This window comes from Emydura macquarii, unplaced genomic scaffold (genome assembly GCF_026122565.2).
Source record: "Emydura macquarii macquarii isolate MOO-44397 ecotype Brisbane River unplaced genomic scaffold, CSIRO-AGI_Emac_v2 contig_691, whole genome shotgun sequence".
Lineage (NCBI taxonomy): Eukaryota > Metazoa > Chordata > Testudines > Chelidae > Emydura > Emydura macquarii.
In genome coordinates, this window is record NW_027130828.1 from 17,385,196 (window position 1) to 17,407,117 (window position 21,922).

At 45.2% G+C, this 21,922-nt stretch overlaps 1 protein-coding gene across 5 annotated transcripts in view; it reads right to left on the minus strand.

Moving 5' to 3' along the window:
• Positions 1-21,922, minus strand: part of EHMT1 (euchromatic histone lysine methyltransferase 1) — a 159,601-nt gene that overhangs the window by 52,169 nt on the left and 85,510 nt on the right. For all 5 annotated transcript variants that reach the window (XM_067542174.1, XM_067542177.1, XM_067542175.1 and 2 more), the window contains exons 4-9: positions 9,246-9,423; positions 6,861-6,997; positions 5,712-5,900; positions 4,858-4,938; positions 2,797-2,917; positions 251-382 (exon numbers count right to left, since the gene is read on the minus strand). In XM_067542174.1, coding sequence (XP_067398275.1) covers positions 251-382; positions 2,797-2,917; positions 4,858-4,938; positions 5,712-5,900; positions 6,861-6,997; positions 9,246-9,423 — 838 coding nt within the window. The remainder of the gene's footprint in view (positions 1-250; positions 383-2,796; positions 2,918-4,857; positions 4,939-5,711; positions 5,901-6,860; positions 6,998-9,245; positions 9,424-21,922) is intronic.

The following is a 21,922-nucleotide window of genomic DNA, read 5'->3' on the forward strand; positions in this document are numbered from 1 at the left end:
CAAAACACAGTAACCTAATTTAAGTGGGGTTCCCTCCCTTGAACCCCATTCTGCAAACCTCTGGGCCCAGAGGGTAACAGTGCCACATACGTCCCTGACCTCTGTGAGATTAGCTGCCTTTTTAATGATGCATCTCTTCAAATTCTCCTATTAGTAGCCACCAGGGGGCATCATCTTAATACAGAGGATGAGACCAAGGAAACAAAGAACCAAAATGGTACATGGCCATATTTAGAAAGCTGACACTCACCTTCTGATTGTGAAGATAGAATTCCCTTTACTCGGAGATCCAAAGAATCAAGAGACACCTCCATGTATTCCATGCTATTCTCCTGCCCAGCTCCCTCTCTGCCTCCCAAAGGTGGTTTATATGCTTCAGTACCTGAATTAAAAAATACATATATTTATACAGCCAAAAAAAAAAAAAAAGTGTGTGTGTGTATAAAGGCCACATTCATCACAAGCAAGCAGTATGCAGGCTACGCTCCTAAGAGAGTCTATCAATACAGATGCACACAGAATAATGAAAATGTAACATCTGGGCACGTATGTTACAATTGATCTCTTATCTCTTATTTCCTTCTCTGTTTGATCGGGTAGATTTTTCACTTCCACTTAGGTAACGAGAAAAGACTAAAACGAGACAAACAAGTCCTGCCTTTCAAGCACACATCTGGCTGCTGCCGTACTGCAATAGCAGCAGAAGCTTACATGGCAAAAGGATGGAAGAGTAGCTCACCCCGACTTACCCCACAATCGCTGCCTCCAACCTGCTGCCAAGGGCTCTAGGCCACTGCCCCAGCCCGGCAGTGCAAACTAACCACTTATGTACACACCACACTGGAAGGGAAGGGGCAGCTGACATCCAGCTTAATGAGAGGGGGGAATGGCAAGTGCAAGTCCTACCGTTACATGAGCAAAGCTGCTGCTGAGCAGAGATTTTGGGAGGGGAGGGAGGAATATTTGTGAATCTTTCCCTGCATTCAAGCCTCTTCAGAGTCACCCTTCTTCACACTTGTTTCTTCCTTGCTTCTACCACTCACTCTGGTGCCAACGGGCTTTTGTTCACCTGAATGACTGGGGAGCTGCTGTTTTTCATGCCAATCCCTCTATTTGCAGGCCAGCAAGGGAACCTAAGCCTGAATTTCAGTATTAGCTATTTACCCAGAAGTGATTGCCACCCCCACTTCCTACTAAGAAAAAGTTTTCGTCACCCAATCGGAGGAAAAAACACCGGGCATAGCAGATGTGATCGCTTGCACACTATGAACCAAACCACGGGCTGAACCGTGTTCATTCAGCCAATTATGAGTAAGTTGGTAAAAGTCAGTTTATCTGCAGGAAATTTGCAAACAGAAAGACAGGCTCCCCCCATTGGATAAACCATTCAATGGTGAAGGAGAAGTGTGAACCCTTAATAACTCAGCTGACTGAAAGGCTTCACTGCTGACTGTCAACCTGTTTCGCCCTGCGGCTGAAGAATGGATCACATCCACCCTCCCCTCAATCTCGCTACGCAGCAGCTCACAGGAGAAAGGCAGTGTATGCTCTATGGTATGCTGCACATTTTGGGTCAAATAAATTTGACACACTGAACTTTGCTGTCTTTGTGGAGGTGCCAAGATGCCATCAGCACACACTTTGCATTGCTTCCATATAACAGGGGATACCCCAAACCTGGCGCCTCTCATTGACTCAAGAGCAATAAAACCTCATGCCCCAGTCTACATGGTGGTTTCCCTGCTTCCCTTCTGAACATAAGCAAGGTCTCCCTGCACCTAACCCTGCAACTTGGATGAGTTTGTGGGGTTTTCTTGGATCTTAATTTTTATTACAGGAGAGCCACCAGATTTGCTCCTTCTCTTCCACAGGCTCTGATCATGGTGTTCTTCCTCTGGTTGGGCGAGGCAGGTAAAAGAACAGTTCTATGAATAAGTGGGAAACGTTCACCCAAGGAGCAGCAGCCAACCTGCTCCCACTGCCTTCTACCCAACCAAAGCAGCCTTTCGTTGGCTATTCTACTGTCTTGGAGGAAAAACAAATTCCCAAATCTGCCATGTCCCCTGCAAAACCTACTGATTCCACTGTGAAGGGAGAAGTGCCCATAAGTGCTTCACATACAACGACTGGCTGCTGGTCATCAGTGTTCTGGAGCACAGAGGATTCACGCTCAGTAAGTTCCTGGGGGCAGGGACTGTCATTTTGTTCTGTGTCTGTACAGTGCCTGACACGCTGAGGTCCTGGTCTACGACTAGAGCTCATAGGCGCTACGAAGATACAAATACTAAATAATAATAATAATGTCTCTCTACAACAGCAGCTGTGTCGAGGACCCTGCTTACACCATGGTTCTATATTGCTCCACCGTGTCCCGGGACCTTTTCACAATCTCGAACTGTTCAGATTTAGTGGGTGGTTTGAGGGCAGTGGATGTCCAACCAGTGGTGTAAAATCAAGCAGCACAGTAAAATGTAGTTTTTGTCCCTGGGTCCCCAACATGGCTGACGTTCTACTGTAAACTGGCCCTAAGTTAGTCTTCTTCAAAGCTGGTAAAGACAGGGACACTGGTTAGTTCCTATGGCAAATCCCGATACGCATTTTAATGTAACAGAGGCAACCTCTAACCCTGTAACAGTTTTCTACACAAGCCTGTCCCTCCTCCCACTTATCATCCTTAACATCTACAAAGGCAAGGCCACCAGTCAACCAGGAGTAGAGGCCACCATTCAACTAGCTCTTTGTCTTTACCTGGAAGGCCTGTCTCAGTATAGTTAGCAGATAAAGGCAACCGATTACCTAACACACTGGATTGTTTCTTTTTATTCCTCCTCCGCCTCTTCCGGGTGGGTTTCAGCCATGGGCTGTCCGTCTTTCCTTTCCTCTTCAGCAGTTTCTTCTTGACACTGGACTCGGAGCTCTGAATAACCAGAAAGGCCATTTGTACACAAAGCATCCTGTACAAGTAGCCCAATACTCATTTCCACTCCTTTAAGGCCCACTTAACCCCCCTTACATCACTCTGGCAGTGTAACGTAACTAAGAATCAGGGTTTGAAATCGAAGTGGTGCTAAGAAGTCTCTAGAGCTTACTAGACACACACACACACACACACACACACACACACACACACACACACACACACACACACACACACACACACACACACACACACACACACACACACACACACACACACACACACACACACACACACACACACACACACACACACACACGGGCATGTTTCCTGTCATTTAAACAGTGTCTGCTTCACTTTCAACATGCTTTTCTAGGGCATGGTACTGGGTACACACACAGCCTAATCGCGTTCACTACAGAGAGAGGAGCCAGCACTCTGGAGGCCAGTCTCATCAGTGAGGGTTACAAATTGAGGTTGATTTATTGTTTACTGTAGGGATTGTGTTTATACAGCATCCTCCCAGGCTAGGTGTTCAAAGCAGCCATTACAATTGGGAGTTGGGCATCCAAATCTCTTAGGCAACCTTGAAAATCTCCACCTCTAAATCCATGTTCAAACTTAAATTGACAGCCCATTAACAACCCGACAACTCCCACGTAAGTTAAGGAAGAGGTTCAGATCTATCTTGTCTGCCTCCCCAAAATCCTCCATACCGTTCTCTACCCTGGCACTGGGACCACTCAGAGAATAGCTGGTACTGAGCCTTTGCTCCCAAGACAAGTTCAGACTCCTCCTGACCAATGAGAGGAGTAAGGTACAGAGCCAAGGGCTCTCTGTTAACAACACTGTGATCCAGATGTTTAACTACAGGGACTATTAGTCGAATGCTTCTACTGCTTGTTCTACCCTAATGGCTCACTGGGAGAGCAGTGGTCTCTCAAACAGCCAGGATCCAAAACATAAAAGATTTACAGATCAAAAGCTAACACCATGAATTGTCCCAGAAGGGATGATGAGATATTTCAAAGAATTGCACAGGCAAAAAGTTATTCTGGAGACCAGGAACAAACACATGAATCAAGGGCACACTGACTGGTACTACTGACCAGGATCGAAGCCTTCCCTTCCCTCCCTCACTGAACAGAAATGATAATAGTTGCAACAATTTGTTCCAACTTTAACTTTCCGCTCAGCCAGATAAATTGACTATGCAAATAATTGCAAGAAACGACTGAGGCTAAAGATTTTCATAAGGACTAGTGATTCTGGGTGCCTTAAAAAGGGGATTGATTTTCAGAGCACTGTGTGAAAACCAAGTTCCCATGAGACATCTCACATTGGACACCCAAAAAGCACAAGTCACTTGTGAACATCTTGGTCTGACACTATAAAACGTTGCAATTATCTCCCCATTTTGCTTGAGGCAGGTGACTCTGTGTGTTACTTATAAACCTAAATCCCTCTTCTCCTGAGGTGTTATGGTGGCTCACAGGCCCTAATGAGGGCTGGGTCCATGGATTAATGAATGAACTCAACAGTGTTCTGAAAAGCAAGGTTCAATTTCAGTTCATAAAAGAAATAGTAACAGATTTACTACAACTTCCGGGTCTGTATTTAAATGAGAACTCAAGAGGAACTGTCAAATATTTCCATTGACATTAAACGTAAAAAGAAAACTAGTCAGCACCTTGTGGAAAACAGCAAACAAACAACAGCTCATCAGCGAGCATCAGAAGGCAATTGGTTCTATCGCAGATCATAGGTAAGCACCTTATGGAAAACATGGTATCTGTGTGGGTGGTTCTGCTGGGTTTCAGACAGTGATTCTGTGTCACTGGCATGGAACCATGGTGCTTCTCTCTCGCGAGCAGGACATAAAAGGGAAGCTATTGCTACAGGGCAAAGATCGAAAAGAAACATCTCGCAGCCTGGCTTACCAAGTCAGACTCGTCTCCATCTTCCTCCTCCTCCCCAGATTCTTCAGATTCTTGTTCTTCCTCAGACTCACAATCTTCCATCTGTAGTTAGCATTCCCCCAAGAACAGAAAGAGTCAGCCATGTCAGCTATTTCAAACCAAAACACCCTCCTCATCATGCAACTATCGGGTTTCTGTCACCAAGCACCATCCAGGCTCTAGCCAGAGTGTGAACTAACAGAATTCGCTTCCCAAAGCAAGATCCCCTTGTCTGCTAACTCACAGCAGGGGCAGGATTAGACACTCCACTTCCACCATAAAGAAAAGCTTTGCTATCTGATGTGTGGGTCATAACCTTAGTGGCTTCCCAGAAGCAGGGCGAACTTCATGTCTTTGCCATCTGTTTGGCTCTTAAATATCCAGCGACTCAGGAGGAGGTGATAGGAACAGATATGATGATATTGGGTTTTACTGCTTCAAATATAAATCCTCGTGCTTTAGGGTATAAGACAGCCTATAACTGAAGAGGATTAGGAAGAAACTTGCCCTTTGATTGGTTAATTCCATGACTGTCTACTATGGGGTTTCTGCTTCTATCCCTTAAGCCTCTGGTTCTAGTCACTGTGCCGAGACAGGCGAGGAGACTAAACAATCTTGTATGGCAATACACCAAAATCCCCACAGCAGCAGGGAGGAGAAATAGGAGGTCACAGAAGGGGCCTCTGCTCCCACAGCCACATTCTCTGCCATCTCAAGTGTAAATCCTAGAAAGGTCCTCATTTCCATTTTGGTTCATCTCTCCTTTCTCTGCCCTGTCCTCCTGTACAAAAATCCCCTTCAGCTCTTTCACAGTCACTTGAAAGGCATCCAAATACCTTTCTGGCATTGTCAGCATCAGATGAGCCGTCCTTAGAGGTCCTGTTGTCCTCGGCAGGAAACGCAGCTGATGGTTCAGCTCCATGCTCATCTTCCTCTTCCATGTCATCGGAGTCTTCCTCTTCCGAGTCTACCTCTATGCTCTCCCCATTCACGTGAGGGCTGGTGTCAATCAGATCCTTGTCACTCTGAAACACACCCAGGTACATGAACCATGAAGGCCGCATCAACTCATACTACTGGTCCATTGCATCTAACCACAGATTCTCCTCAGGTTCTTTGTAGCAGGACACCTGCTGGGGGTGTGTGCAGGACAAGTTTCCCCTCGGAGCCCAATACTGCTAATACCCCTGGACAGAGATTTTGCTGCGTGTGACCTAGCTCTACCAGACTGGAGAGCGAGATGCCAACATGAGTGATCCTGGGCTCCCATGGCCGTACAGAGTGTTAATGGCAGGCTCACTGGTCAGCCCAGTAATAATCACGAGTTAAAGCTGACCAGTTAAATGAAAGCATCTAATTTTATTCACAAAAGGACAGTTCCACTGTGTGATCTCAAGGATCCAGGGATGGTTCCTCTGAAAGTAAAAGAAGTTCTAACTGGCCAGGATTTTCAGCTCTCGCTAAATTTAATGGTAAAACTCCCATTGCATAACCACAGTTAGGCCAGCACTGAATCCCACTATAGGCTTTTAAAATCACCTGCCTTTCTTTGCCTTGAAAAAGCACTAACACGCGGGCTGATTCCCCTGAGGGCGCCAAGGCAGAACCATTTGTCATAGTTGCCTTGAGAACTCCCCAGTTCCAAGAAAGTCACAGAGAAATAAATGGGAAGCACAAAAATCAGAAACGGGGTTGTTTTCATTTGTTTAAGGGCTGGTCTGTGCCATAACACATACGGCACCTGAGAAGAATCCCCGTAATTGCCCATTTCCAGAACTTTCCCAAACATCAGCCTCAGAAGGACAAGAAATTGTTATAGTGATACTACAGATGTAGAGTATAAAATACAGATCTACAAGCAGCTGCCATAGTCACAAGTCCACACATGGGGTTGGTCTCCCAGTGCAAAATATACACGGATGAATGAATCAAGCAATTTATTCCCTTAACAAGCAAGTAAGTAGTAGGCTCGGCTCAGCCCTTACCTTCACACCTGCAGAGGAATGAGTTATGCTCTTAAACATCTCAATCATTGTTCTCTGTTTTAACACTTTGGTCTTTTTCTTGGGAACCAGGCTATAGGTTCCCATTCTCCGCTTTTTCTTCCGAGATACTGCAGCAGCTGGGTGGGGGAATAAAATACACAGCAGATTCAGAACAGGAAGGAAAAGGTGTGGAAAGTAGAAAAGATGCCATTCAAGTGCTTTATAAACGTGGTTACGGGCAGAAAAGCAAACATGGAGCACAAACATAAAGGCTTCTGGAATCCACTGCTCCACTTACAAGCCAACCAAAAGAGTGTCTGTGCATGCACACGTGTGTTTCCATCAAAGCTGCAAACTCAACCTAAGTTTTGAAAACTCCCCTCGCTTCCAATTCTTTCTGCTCCTCACATCACCACCAGCAATACAGATCCTCCATCTCAGAACTTAGCTGGCAGTTTTGCTAATGATGGAGGAGGCAGAATAGACTCCAGCTTGCTCTCAGAGCCTAGAAAAGTAACAATATATGTTTTAACCAGTAAAGTGATCAGGAATAACTTGAGAACACAAAGGGAGCAGAGATATTGAATATGGTGATGGCTGTTATTTAACTTCACTTTAAACCTAGCACACAAGTTTCAAGTTCTATTCCTTACACTCCTCTGCTCAACCCTTACTTTTTTAGCCCCCTAGACAAATGAGAGATCACACTTCAAAGACAGCCTGATGCTGTCTTTGGAGAATACATGTCAGATGCATATTTGGTTCCGGCTCTTTGAAGAATAATGTAAACCAAAGAAATGACTGACTATCTTGGGAGTCAACATTATTGCTCACTTGTAAAGTCTCAGTTCCTTTATCACATTTCCTTACATCTGATTTTACTTAAAGGATGTTAAAAACTCTTCTCTTTAAAAGAGATGTGTTAATACACGTTATTGTTATTGCAGAGCGACACTTTGTAATAAGCAGGTATCAGCAGTAAACTACCATCAGAATCCAACGAAAGTGTGTATTAACAGTTATAGAAATCCCAAACAAAGTCTTCAGTGTCGCAACATCCCATGTGACAACTGAAGGGCTGCAGATTTGCCTATTACAATCAGCTTCACCAGAAAGTAAGCGAGTAAATTAAATGTCGGCCCATGACTGTCTTCAGCAGCCAAGGGACGGCGGGGGATTGCGATGGAAGGCCCAGGTGCCTCTACACACTCAAGGGAGAGAAGCAGAATACCGAGGCTAGAACAGACTCTCAATATCTGAACACAGAGGCCCAAGCTACTACTTTACACTTGGAGTTTTCACTCACCCACTCCATTCTTAAACTCTTCATTTCTCCCTGGCTTCTATTGCATCCCTCCATTAACCCTGCAGCAAGCAGAGCTGATGTCCTCCCACTGAGGGCTCAGAAACTCTGTTAGTTACACAGACAGAACTCCCATGGATGCGAAGAAACTTCAGCAAGGACTGCAGAATTAGGCCCTAAGCTATTCAAAGGCCACAGCTGGCAGACAGTCAGTGGTGTAGGAGGCAGACCCTGCCAGTCTTGCTCAGTCCAAGCTCCCAGAGGAGTTGATGGGAATTTGGGTTGTGAAAAGAGTGCTTTTTAATTATCTATCTGAAATGCTCAGGCTCTTTGGGACCAGGCACTGAAACTTCACTATGGCCCTGCCACGACACATCCCTGTAACTACAGCATAAGGCCCCAGCATAACTCAGACACCTTATGGGTTGCAGCGCTGCCTAGAATCTCTGCATTCCTGCCCTCAACACGCTCGTTATGCCGGGGGTTCCAAACGGGTCCTGGAAGGCCAGCCTTACTGCTGTCTTCTGCAATGCTTGCCCTGGAGGAAAACCTCCTAAAACAGGATATAAAGCTTTTAGGACCTAATTAACTCTGCTCAAGCCCTTTTGTTTCTCTTAAAGGAGCTGGTGCACAAAGGGGCAGGATCTCACCCTAGGTATCGAACCAGGGAAAAACCATGGTTCTCTAACAAAATTACAACATACAATAGTTTTTTTTCTGCCTATGTTGCCCAGAATAAATGATATTTGGCCATCCTCTTGAATAGATAGATATTTGTAACGTAGATAGGGGGTCTAAAGATACAGGTTGTGTCTATGCTAGCCTCCCCCCAAATTCCCCACCACTGTTGTTCCATTAGTGCTAGCAAAGGCAGGCTAACATGGTTAAAACAATGCCAACTGCCAGGGTCTGATCTACACAGGCACTGGGACTAGCAACAGAGGGGAGCTTTAGGGGGGAAACGATAATGGAGGCAAGGCCACAGCAGAGCAACTTTCACTCCCACGAGCCTGACAGTGTCTCCTTCCAAACACAACAAAAGGGGATTTTTTTAAATTACTTTTTGGCTCAGCCCTTTTTACCTGTCTGTGATTTTGTGGTGGCCACATAGCTCTGGTTCTGAGGTAGCGACTGATGAAGGCCTGGGAAAGGGGGCAATGGTGGGGGCTTGCCAAACTCCAAGACGTTTTTGTTGCCTTCCTCCTTGGATTCTTTTTGATCTCTGGCGTCCCTTGCTTCTTTGGGGTCTTTACTTGCATGCTGGAAAACAGAGATTAAAGTGAGCCTCTGCATCCGGGTCAAAGGTTGCTAGTTACATTAATAGGAAAAAGGCGTGCGAACACACACATGCGCGCGCGACACACATACACACACACTCTCTCCTTCCTCCTCATCACCCCGCCCCCACTTGAAGAGGGGAGTCTCCATTCAAAGCAGAAGCATACAGACCCACTCATTTATCAGAGCGCCTTCTCTCTTCTCACCAATCTCCTCCACATCACATTTCTTTGCCTAATGCCTGCAGTACCCTGACAGCCCACTGCTCCTCCACTCACTGAGGACGGGCTCCACTCTGGAGGTGTCTAGCAGACGGAGACTGATCCAAAGCATCTGTAAATAATGGAAAGCAGCAGACGCAGTTTACACAGGCATTTGGTCACTGCTGGAGGAGAGGAGTTAATGCAACAGCTATGCCTGCTCCCCGGCACACATCTGTAATGAGGTCCGCGTGTCAGAGGGTGGATGGGAAGCAGCAGAGAAGTAGTCTACTCTGGTTTAAAATATTGCATGTAACACTGGAAGAGGATTGTTCTGTGGCTTTACAGGTCCTGGGGTCCACGACTGGGGCCTCTAGTTCTATCGTAACAGAGGTAATAAACTAGAACACAGATGAGGGAAAGAAGGCCTTTCATTGTTTTGCATGATAGAGATGCAAAACAAAAGGTTTGGATTAAGCTTGTCTGGTAGCTACAGCAGACAGAGCCAGGATTCCTAGGGCCTAATTCTCTACCGCCCTGCTTGCTCCTCGTGCCATCGTTCAGCAGCGCACAGCAGATGGAAAACGTGACCATTCTGATGCAGTAGCATTTGACACTAGCTTGACTTAATATTGGTCCATTCAAACGTCTCTCTGCCTCTGCTAACACAGCCATTGAAGAGGACTGATGCCAAATGGAGCTTGGGATGGAAGCAGGTTGTGAAGCACAAAGTCCTTGGATGGAAGGTGCTACAGAAATCCTGTAAGATTGCAAGATTTCAGATGACGATGTTTTGATGTGGCTCTATTTGAGAGAGGGAGGCTTCTGTTACAGGAGCTCTGGACAGATAGCTAAAATGCCCAAACAGAAAAAGGAAGCCAGATAACGAAGACTTTTTTAAACCCCCACCAGTCTAGGATCAGGGACCCATTCTCAGATGTTGCTTTCAAGTAACGTGACCTTGAGAACAAATGGAGAAGCGACGGATTCTTCTAATCACAGCTCTGTCAAGGGAGCACTGCTGGCAGGACATGAAAAACTAGTCACAGATCTCAAGGCCAGAAGCAGTTATTCTGATATTCAAGTCTGACCTGAATGAAGCAGGCCATAGAATTTCACCCATTGATTCCTGCATCAAGCCTATAACTTCTGGTTCAGCTACAGCACGCCTTTTAGAAAGCTAGCCAGTCTTGACTTAGAGACGTCAAGTGATGGAGAAGCCACCGCAGTCCTTGGCAAGTTGTTCTGATGGTTAATGACCTCGCTGTTAAGAAATTAGATGTTGTGCCTTTCTCTGCCACATTAAACAACCCTCCATCACCAGAAATCTTCGCCTTATTTAGATACTTACAAAGCATAATCAAGTCACCTCTTAATGTTCTCTTTGATAAATTAAATGGATTGAACTTAAGAAGCTCAAGTATTCTAATCACTCTTGCAGCCATTCCCAATTTTTCTACCTCCTTTTAAAAATATAAATACCAGAACCCAAAACAGACTTCCAATATTAGTCTCAGCAACGCCATATATCCCGGTTCAGATATTCCCATGTGTATACATCTAAGGATCACATAAACCTTATTAGCCACAGCATCAAACTGAAAGCTCATATCAGTTGGTTATCTACCTTGCCTCCTAAATCCTTTGAAGAATCATTATTTTCCAGAATATAGTCTTCCATCCGGTAAATATAGCCTATATTCTTTGTCCCTAAATATCTGACCTAGCATTCAGCTGCAGTCAGATGCATATTGATCTGGATAGATGGGTTGAAAACACTGAGAACTGTCAACAAGATCATGGAGGAAGGGGGGACAAGAGTTTGCCAGGACCAACACAAAGAATTAATGAAAAAGAAATATGCTATTAACTTTGTTTTCCCATAATTATAACAGAGAAGTAAATAAGGCATCTCAGATACTGCTGCATGGCAGCTGTTGACAAATAGTGACTTTTAATGTAAACCCCGCAGAATAATGTAGCAAATTCAATTAGGTGTTGTGAGATCTGAATTACTATAACTCCAGTGGCTAGGGAACTCCCTAAACTACTACTGGGGGAGACATACTGTAACACTAACAGAAAGAAAGCACATTTAAATGTAGCGATGCTACTGGTTTTCTCTTAGGCTTCCTGGTGGAAAGCCTGACTGGATAGAAGATTTGAGCAGTCCCATGGTGAGGACAATCCTAGATACATGGGATTTGGCTAACAAGGGTCAGCAAAGATCTGAAAGTGTGAACAATCTTCTTGCCCTTACCCAACCTCAGCCAGATGATGGAGAAGAGAAAGGCAGATGAAATAAGGCACTGCCCTTCCTCATTCCCCCTATGAAACTCTGCTTTCTGCAAGATCATTATACATGTTCAATGGACAATTCCACTTAGACCTTTTCCATTTCTAATTGCTATAAATGCTATTAGTTCCTCTGGTCCAATCCATGGAAACCAGTGTGGAATTCTTGTGCTCTGTCCTGTCCAATCATATATGCTTCCAGAGGAGACTCACAGCCCGGCTCATCTCCTTGTCAGAGTTTCTCCTGATAGACAACCTAAAATGTCCTTAGCCTTATCTAGCTGTCCCAGGGCTGGCTCAAGCAAAACTATTCAATTGCACCCTTCACTGCCATGCCGATGATCTGGCATGCAATTGTCACTCTGCACTTGATCCGAATTGCTCTAGCAAAACAGATGAGTTGCAAGTGTCTGCACTGGGCAGACCTTCTCTGCTGTCCAGTGTTGACAGAGACCAACCCACGTGCTTCTCTCAACTGGGAATCTGCTGGGGAAGGGTTCTCCGGTTTCTTCTGACACACGCTTTGCTTCTTCCTGGTAGGCTCTGTGCTACTGCAGCTAAGCTGTGTCACATACAATGCAGCGTTGTCAGTTGTAATTGTAAAAGTCACCACCCAAGGCTCTGAGCCAGCTGAAGAGTTCCCTTCCCTCCTTTTTAACACAAAGAAATAGATATTACAGCTCAGAGCGAGGGCTAGGAGCAGGGACATTTGGGGGGAAAGTTTTAAAATAACCCCTCCCCCCCCACTTAGCTAAAGTGAATTTACTACTGGGGAAAAAAGTGTCAGACTAACAGCACAGACGGGGAAAGCTTCTACTGCAGAATGGGCAGAGCAGGCACAGAGAAAGAGGCTGCCGCACTATCTATAGCAACGTGCCTCACCCATTCTGGAAGGAATCCCCTCTTCTAAGGCATCTCGGAGCATGTCTGCACTACAAACTTAAGGTGACTTAAGGTCAGTCGACATACAGCCAGCGCAGTAAGTTACTGAGGTGTCTCATGCCCACACTACCCTCCTTCTGTCGGTGGTGCGCATCCTCCCTAGAAGTGCTTGGACCAACTGAAGAGGGGAAGTGTGGGGGATTGCTGCCTGGGCTGTCTGCTCAGCACAGAGCTCCCGGCTGGGCTGCCACCCGGACTCTCAGCTCCCCAGCAGCCAGACTGCCACTGGTTAGCTCCACGGGGATCATGGTGATGAAGGACTAGATGGCAGCCTGGCTCACAGCTGGAGCCCCTCACCCACCCCAGGGTGACAGCTCCAGCTGAGAGCCCAGTGCCCGGGCTCAGAGCAGCAGCAGGGCTCACAACAGAAGCTGTGAAATTGACCAGAATGGCTGGCAGGCTCCATGCTATGAAACTGATCCCAGCCCCAGGCTCACAGCTGGGGCTGTCACAATGGGCTGGGGGACAGGGGCTCCAGCTGTGAGCCTACCACCCCGCTGACAGCTGGCGGGGGCCAGCTGTGAACCCAGTGTGGGACTCAATTTCATAGGAGGAGCCTTTCTTGTCAATTTCACAGCTCCAGCTGTGAGCCCCCTACTGCAGAGAAGAGCTGTGAAATTGACAAGAATTACAGCCAACAGCCCCTGTAAGTCAGTGTCTACATGGACATGGCATCACCCTAACTACCCCAACATAAGCCCTACACCACTCGCGGAGGTAGAGTTATGATATCGGTGTAGTAGGGCACTTACATTGGCGGAAGGAAGGCTGTGGTGGAGACACAGACATAATTAGGTCGACACAAGACGCCTTACATTGACCTAACTCTGTAGCGTAGAAAAGGCCTCAGTCTCTATTCAGTCACTGGCTTCACGATGACGAGAGTACCAACTGTGATGAGCTCGCCTACGCACCAGGAACCAGCTCATTTCACTGAAGTCATCAAGCCGCAGTTATTGTAGCTGACACGGATTTTCTGCTTACTGCTGAGCTGGGGCAGGATGTGAACTGGTGGCCAAGAGGTGAAACGCCCTACACTGTGATTGATAATGGGATGCAAAAAGATCAACACTAACACTTGCTGCTTGGCCTAATGCCAACTTGCTTTTTCCCCCAGGCAGAGGACTTGAGAAGTTACAGCCAGTTTAATACAGGGAAAGTACCAGGGGAAGGATTCTCAAATATTGGCCTGGGAGCATGGATAAAGCTGATAGCTAGTAATTTACTAACCCTTCATCCAGTTTGTCATCATCAAGCCCTAACATGGGTATACCTCATTTCCTGAAAGTCCAAATTCTTCCCCTTCATGCAGCAGATGTATTGGATTTTCCTTCCATTTATGTCATTTTGTTCAGTAATAATGAAAATTTCCCCTTTGAAATTCTGAGTACATGTGAGAGTAAGGTCATGTCCCTTTACTAGTATAGGAACACCGGTGTACTGTACCAGCAGAATGCTCCTAGCACAGACACAGCCATACCAACAAAGCTGTGCTTTGTACCAGTCTAGTAAAAACGCACCCGAGGGAAACAAACTATACATAAAAGTGCAGTTTAGCTGATATAGTTGCTTCTACACTACGGTCTACTGCCAGCACAGCTATGCAGGTCAGGGATCACGACTCCTTCACAACCCAACACAGCTATGCCCGCAGAAGCCTGTAATGTAGACCTGGCCTGAGTGAGATTTGATCACTGGTGAAAGGTTTTGGATAAACAAACCTGGAGTCCCTGGTGCTGCTTTTATTCACAGAACAGGATAAGCCAGTGTGCCCTGACCCTAAGAAGGGAACTTCCACAGCCCATTCAGTGGTAAGCTTCCTGGCTAAGAATGCCAATAAGGGGACAAAGGCTAACGGCTTGTATTTTTAATTATACAGACTCTTAGCCCTGGAATCTGGCCTGAGATCATCTTGTTTCACGTAGGCCAACAAAAACCCATCAGAGAGCGTAACAACATTCAGCTGACACCTGCTTTGGTGGGGTTTGAACTGGCAACCTAGAGGTTAAAAACGCTATGTCTCAATTCCAGGGCACTGATCCATCCAGTCCCCCCCACTATATCTGAAGCCTTGAACTCTGTCCCTGGACTACACAGGATCAGAGGACAAGTACATACAGGGCTAGAACAGGTCAATAATGATGTAGGTTTGTTGAAACCACAGCATTTATTTATTTATTTTTCTCCTGGAAGAGTTTTCACTGGATTTGTTTGTTTGTTTTCGTAAAGGAGTTTAAAAAAAACAAAGACTGGTTCTACTCCCATTTACACTTCACAGAGAGAGAGCGAGATAAGTGATCAGGACATCCCCATACTATGCCAATTCTGGGTTAGACATTCAGTCTCTTGGAGCCATTCCAGTCTGGTATAGCCTTAGGTTTACTCAAATACCACACAAGGAGAAAAGAGTGCACGGAAGGAGCACCAAGATCCACTGAAGTCAATAAAATAACACCAGTGAGAGGACAAAAATGATATGGAAGTACGTATGTTCTAAATAATGCATTTTTCCATAGAGCATTGCGGAGGGTGGTCAGGGAGCCATGCTGATGTCTGGGCAAGGGTTTCAGAAGAGGCCCAGATCTAGACAGAAAGGAGGGCAGGACTGAAAGGGATTTTTTTCTTTGTGTCTCAGGAGGGCTGTTGAGAAAGCTGCTCATGTCAGAACAGGAACACACTTCTAGGGAACTTGAGATGAAAGATTCACGGTACAGCGGAATGCAAGGGCTCTCCATACTGTAATGGGATCAATTGGGCGTTAGATATTGATATGCAGTTCCCTTAGAACGGCAGAAAAAGTTATGAAAGATGGCAAAGGCAGAGTACCCTTAGTTTTTCCAGAGGCAAACAAAATGACTAATTAAGCCCTGTGTTGGCATGCCACACAGCATTCTGCCCAGAACTAGACAATTAAGAGACCCTTTGTTACCAAACAAGTTACTAGCAATGAAAGAAAACAAGACCAAAAACACACCCCTGTGTCACAGTGACAAGATATTGGTAAAGATCCTCCAGCACAAATCATTTCACAAGAGGGCATCATCAGAGAGCACATCAGCAGGACCCTGCCATTCATCCGTAACATCCAATATGCCTATCTGCAACTTACAAATATAACCTCTCTTTCAGGCTGGGCTGCATGTCACATTTCTCAGTAAAACATTAGGTTGCAGGGACTTCCATCTGAAATACAATATTGGCCAGGAGCTTGAAAACTTAACCAACTAGCCAGGGGACTAACCCCATTAGCCAGAGCAGCCAGGTCAGCACTCAGGAAGAAGCCCATATCCCTTCCCTCCCTGGATGCTGGGACATGGAAGGGCCATGAGATTCCAACCAATGTGCTGCCCTAGACCTCACAGTCAGGGGCCTCATCTTGCATATCAACCTTTGATAATCGGCGTTAGTGTAAATGAGATTCAAGTCCAGGCCATCAAGCCATTAAAATTTATCATGAACTGCACCAAAAAAGCTGCTTCACCAAAGCTGAAGGACTGTTGTATTGAAGCGAACCATTTACGTTGGGGCTGGCAGAGAATTACCATTTTCTTTACAGAAATTCAAACATGCAGTAGAGAGTTTTGGCGGTGGCACAGCACACAAACATTGACCTGGAATGGTACGGACGTGGGCACTGCAATGCGAACTTGAGTATCCATCCACAGCAGACAAGCCACAGTATTTATACTGCTGCTGGCACTTTTAGAGCAGGTCTAGATGCAAAGTTGCATCTACAAAACTAAAGATGTGATTTTAGACTGATTTAGTTAAAGTTGCATTGGTCTGTGTGTGGACACTCTTACATTGGTTTAAACTTGTCTTATATTGTTTTAGCTTGCCACCCAAGTTAAAGAGATACAAGCCATGTTTAAACCAGTATAAGAGTGTCCACACACAAAATTGCGTCAGTTTGTCTTCAGTTTAAAAACTGACTTAGGGCTTGTCTACACAGACTTGTTAACTTCAGGTTGTATACGCTTGAAAGGTAATAGGAATTCATTTACGGTGTGAACTTAAAGTACAATAGCTATTCCAGAATAACTCCATGTGTGGACACTCTTGGTCCAGAATAAGAGTGTCTAGACATGGAGTTATTCAAAACAGTTATTGCACTTTAAATTCACAACCTACACTAATTCGTGTTCATTTTCAAGTGTATACAAGGCCTTAATTAAAGTTAAAGTGATGCTATTCTGCGTTTAGACAAACCCTTAGGAGCATTTAGAATTAGATCTCATTCTTTTCGTGTTAGCTACATTTTTTAGTTATGTACAGTTCCTTTTCTTTCAGGAGAGACTATCCTTTCTGTGCTCATGGACCGTTCCACTTCAAAGACAATCACTTCAATCAGGACTCCCCGTGTTTTGACAGTTCCTTCTCTGCAAAATTAGGACATTTAAGAATGCCTAGGCATGCTAGATGCTCACTGCCTGGCGATTTGTAATGGTCTATTCTTAGTTAGTCAAGTGCAAGGACTTCCTAGGACTCTCTGAACCGGCAGACTGCACAGCAGAGCATGGAAGGGGTTTGGTACCAAGCTGTAATATTACTTACCACTGATGCAACAAACACCACTTTGTAGTGACCTTTTGTCTGGGGCCCTGCGAGTGATTTACACCTGTTTTACGGAAAAGGAAACTGAGGCACAGGGAAATTGATTTGCCTGAGGTTATGCAGTAACTCTTCCGTTGCCCTAGTGCTGTCTACACCAGGGGACAGGTCGGCTTAAGTACATCGCTGAGGGGATATGGATTTTTCACACACCCAAGCAACATACCTGGATCCACTTAATCTTTTAGTGTTATGAACAGAACTTCGGTCTCCTGATTCCATCCCCTGATCTAACCATCAGACAACACCACTTTCTGTATTTCAATAGATACAATATGAGGAGGTTTTACTATCAAGGTTCTTAATCTCTTCTACAGTTGTGAAAATGAAGTTAAATTTGGGGGGGATGGGGAGAGGGAGAGTTAAATTTTCATGCCAGTGGGGCAGAGTATGGGGCTTCCCCCCCAGAAAGTTTATGATCAACAGAAGAATTCTGAAGGCCTAAAACATACAACCAGCTTCCTTTTGGCCTATTCCTTCCTCTTGTAATGCCGTTCATGCGCCTGATGAAGCTGTAGGTGGACTGAGCAGGAAAGAAAATAACTCTCCCTCACATGCGGTAAAAAGATGCAAGGAGACAGGTGCAACACAGTGGCTGGTCTGATGTTTTACAAATGTCACTATTTTAAAACAACCTCAATACAGGACTGTAACAACGAACTCTTCAGCTGTTTTTTGGTTCCTAGCCGCTTTTCTGGCTCTGATAGTGATTCCCAGGTACAGAAACACCCAATCTCTTCCTATTTTGTTTCTACCAAAACCAACCAATTCATGCAGAAGAGGCTGCCAAGTTTGGTTAAGGAGGACTGAGATCCAAGAAGCAACTCTCTCTTCCCAACAGATTTTTGCAGAGGCCAGGAAAAAAGATTCTACAATTTGAGGGCAAAGGAATCCCAATTTTTTCCTGTCCTGGGCTCAGGCAACACAAGGATCTCACAGGAGTAAAACAATGCTCTAAACACGAAAATGTGGATGCTGCAGCCTTCTACCACCTCTTAAGAGTCTAAGAACGGCCATACTGGGTCAGGACAATGGTCCATCTAGACCAGTGTTTCTCAATTCTATTTCCCCCCCGGAACCCTTGCGCGCCCATGCCATGCCCCCGGAACCCTTGCGCGCCCATGCCATACCCTCCGCCGAAAAGTGGAGAAAATCTTCCTCTTTTTGGCGGCGCAGTGCAGGCTTGATTCGTTGGTGCGCTCTCTCAGCCGTTTTCGGCGGCCCCATCAGCTGTTCAGCGGCACCCGATTTTTCTAAATTTCGGTGGCACGGTTCTGCTTCTTCGCGGAACCCTTCAACACTGCCCGTGGAACCCTAACACCATTTGAGAACCATTGATCTAGACAGTATCCGGTCTGCCGACAGTGACCAGTGCCAGGTGCTTCAGAGAGAATGAACAGAACAGGCAATCAGCAAGTGACCCATCCTCTGTTGCCCATTCCCAGCTTCTGACAAACAGAGGCTAGGGACACTCCAGATCATGGTTTGCATCCCTTCCCATCCTGGCTAATAGCCATTGATGGACGTTTCCTCCATGAACTTATCTAGTTCCTTTTTGAACCCTGTTATAGTCTTGGCCTTCATGACATCCTCTGGCAAGGAGTTCCACAGGTTGACTGTACATTGTGTGAAGAAACACTTCCTTTTGTTTGTTTTATACCTGCTGCCTACAAATTTCATTTAGTGACCCCTAGTTCTTGTAAGAGAAGCAGTAAATAACACTTATTTACTATCTCCCCACCAGTCATGATTTTATAGACCTCTATCATATCCCCCCTTAGTCATCTCTTTTCCAAGCTGAAAACTCCCAGTCTTATTAACCTCTCCTAATATGGAAGCTGTTCCCCTACCCCTAATCATTTCTGCTGCCCTTTTCTGTACCGTTTCAAATTCCAATATATGTTTTTTTGAGATGGGGCGACCAGATCTGTGCACAGTATTCAAGATGTGGGTGTACCAAGGATTTATAAAGAGACAATATGATATTTTCTGTCTTATCTATCCCTTTTCTAATGATTCCCAACATTCTGTTAGCTTTTTTCACTGCTGCTGTACACTGAGTGGATGTTTTCAGAGGACTATCCACAATGACTCCCAGATCTCCTTCTTGAGTGGTAACAGCTAATTTAGACCACATCATTTTCTATGTATAGTTGGGATTATATTTTCCAATGTGCATTACTTTGCATTTATCAACAATGAAATTCATCTGCCATTTTGTTGCCCTGTCACCCAGTTTTGTGAGATCCCTTTCTAACTCTTCATAGTCTGCTTTGGACATAACTATCTTGAGTAGTTTTGTATCATCTGCAAATTTTGCCACCTCACTGTTTACCCCTTTTTCCAGATCATTTATGAATATGTTGAACAGTACTGGTACCAGTACAGATCCCTGGGGGATACCACTATTACCTCTCTCCATTCTGAAATTAACCATTTATTCCTACCCTTTGTTTCCTATCTTTTAACCAGTTACTGAGCCAGGAGAGGACCTTCCCTCTTATGCCATGACCACTTACTTTGTTTAAGAACCTTTGGTGAGGGACCTTGTCAAGGGCTTTATGGAAATCTAAGTACACTATAAAAAATTTTTTTAAAGTACATTATATCCACTGGATTACCCTTGTCCACATGCTTGTTGATCCCCTCAAAGAATCCTAGTAGATTGGTGAGGCATGATTTCCCTTTACAAAAACCATGTTGACTCTTCCCCAACAAATCATGTTCATTTGTGTGTCTGATAATACTGTTCTTTACTACAGTTTTAATCAATTTGCCTGATGCTGAAGTTAGGCTTACCGGCCTGTAATTGCCAGGATCGCCTCCGGAACCTTTTTTAATAATTGGCGACACATTAGCTATCCTCCAGTCATCTGGTACAAAAGCTAATTTAAATGTCAAGTTACATACCACAGTTAGTAGTTCTGCAATTTCACATTTGAGTTCCTTCAGAACTTTTGGGTGGATACCATCCGGTCCTGGTGACTTATTAGTGTTTAATTTACCAATTTGTTCCAAAACCTCCTCTAACAACACCTCAATCTGGGACAGTTCCTCAGATTTGTGGCCTAATAAGAATGGTGCAGGTTTGGGAATCTCCCTCATACTCAGCCGTGAAGACCGATGCAAAGAATTCATTTAGTTTCTTCGCAATAGCCTTATCTTCCTTGAGTGCTCCTTTACCACAGTGGTCCTGAAATGTTCCCCCGCCTCCCCCACTATCCCTGTCTGCACCCCCCGCACTTCCGCCAGCTGGGCCTGGGTTGAGGGCAAGGCCACAGTTGGGGGGCTGTGGTCGGGGCTGAGGGCCACAGTCAGGTGCCACAGGCAGGGGCTGGGGATGCAGCCGGGGCCAAGGCCACAACCGGGTACCACAGCTGGGGGCCAAGGCACAGGGCTCTGGGGCTGCGACCAGAGGCCAGGCGCTGACTCCGCAAGCTGGGGGGTTGGAGCCAGAACAGAGCTCGGGTTAGAGCAGGGAGGGAGCGCCACCCATTCATGAGGACTGGCCTGCACCCTACTGCATGTCCACCAAACATTCCCCAGTGGAGCGCATCCCACAGTTTGGGGATCTCCACTTTAGCATCTCAATCATCCAGTGGCCCCACTGGTTGTTTAGCAGGTTTCCTGCTTCTGATGAACTTTAAAAATTACTATCTGAGTCTTTGGCTAGCTGTTCTTCAAATTCTTTTTTGGCCTACCTCATTATATTTTTTACACTTCACTTGCCAGGATTTATGTTCTTTTTGTTTTCCTCAATAGGATTTAACTTTCACTTTTTAAAGGATGCCCTTTTGCCTCTAACTGCTTTTTACTTTGATGTTTAGCCACAGTGGCACTTTTTTGGCTCTCTTACTATGTTTTCTAATTTGGGTATACATTTAAATTGAGCTAAATCAAGAATTGCCTCTCCTTTTGTGGGTTCCAGGACTAGCTGCTCCAAGAAGCAGTCATTTAACGTGTCAAGAAACTTTATCTCTGCATCCCATCCTGAGGTGACATGTACCTAGTCAATATGGGGATAGCTGAAATTCCCATTAGAGAGGGTTTTTTTTAAATTTTTATAGCCTTTCTAATCTCCCTGAACATTTCAGAGTCACTATCACCATCCTGGTCACGTGGTCGGTAGTGTATTTCTACGCCTATATTCTTATTGTTGAAGCATGGAATTACTATCCACAGAAATTCTAGTTTGTTTCATTTAAGATTTTTACTTCATTTGACGCTACGCTTTCTTTCACATATAGTGCCACTCTCTCACCTGTACAACCTATTATGTCCTTCTGATATATTTTGTACCCTGATATTACTGTGTCCCATTGATTATCCTCATTCCACCAAGTTTCTGTGATGCTTAATATATCAATATCCTCATTTAATGTGAGACACATGTTCACCCATCTTAGTATTTAGACTTCTAGCATTTGTATATG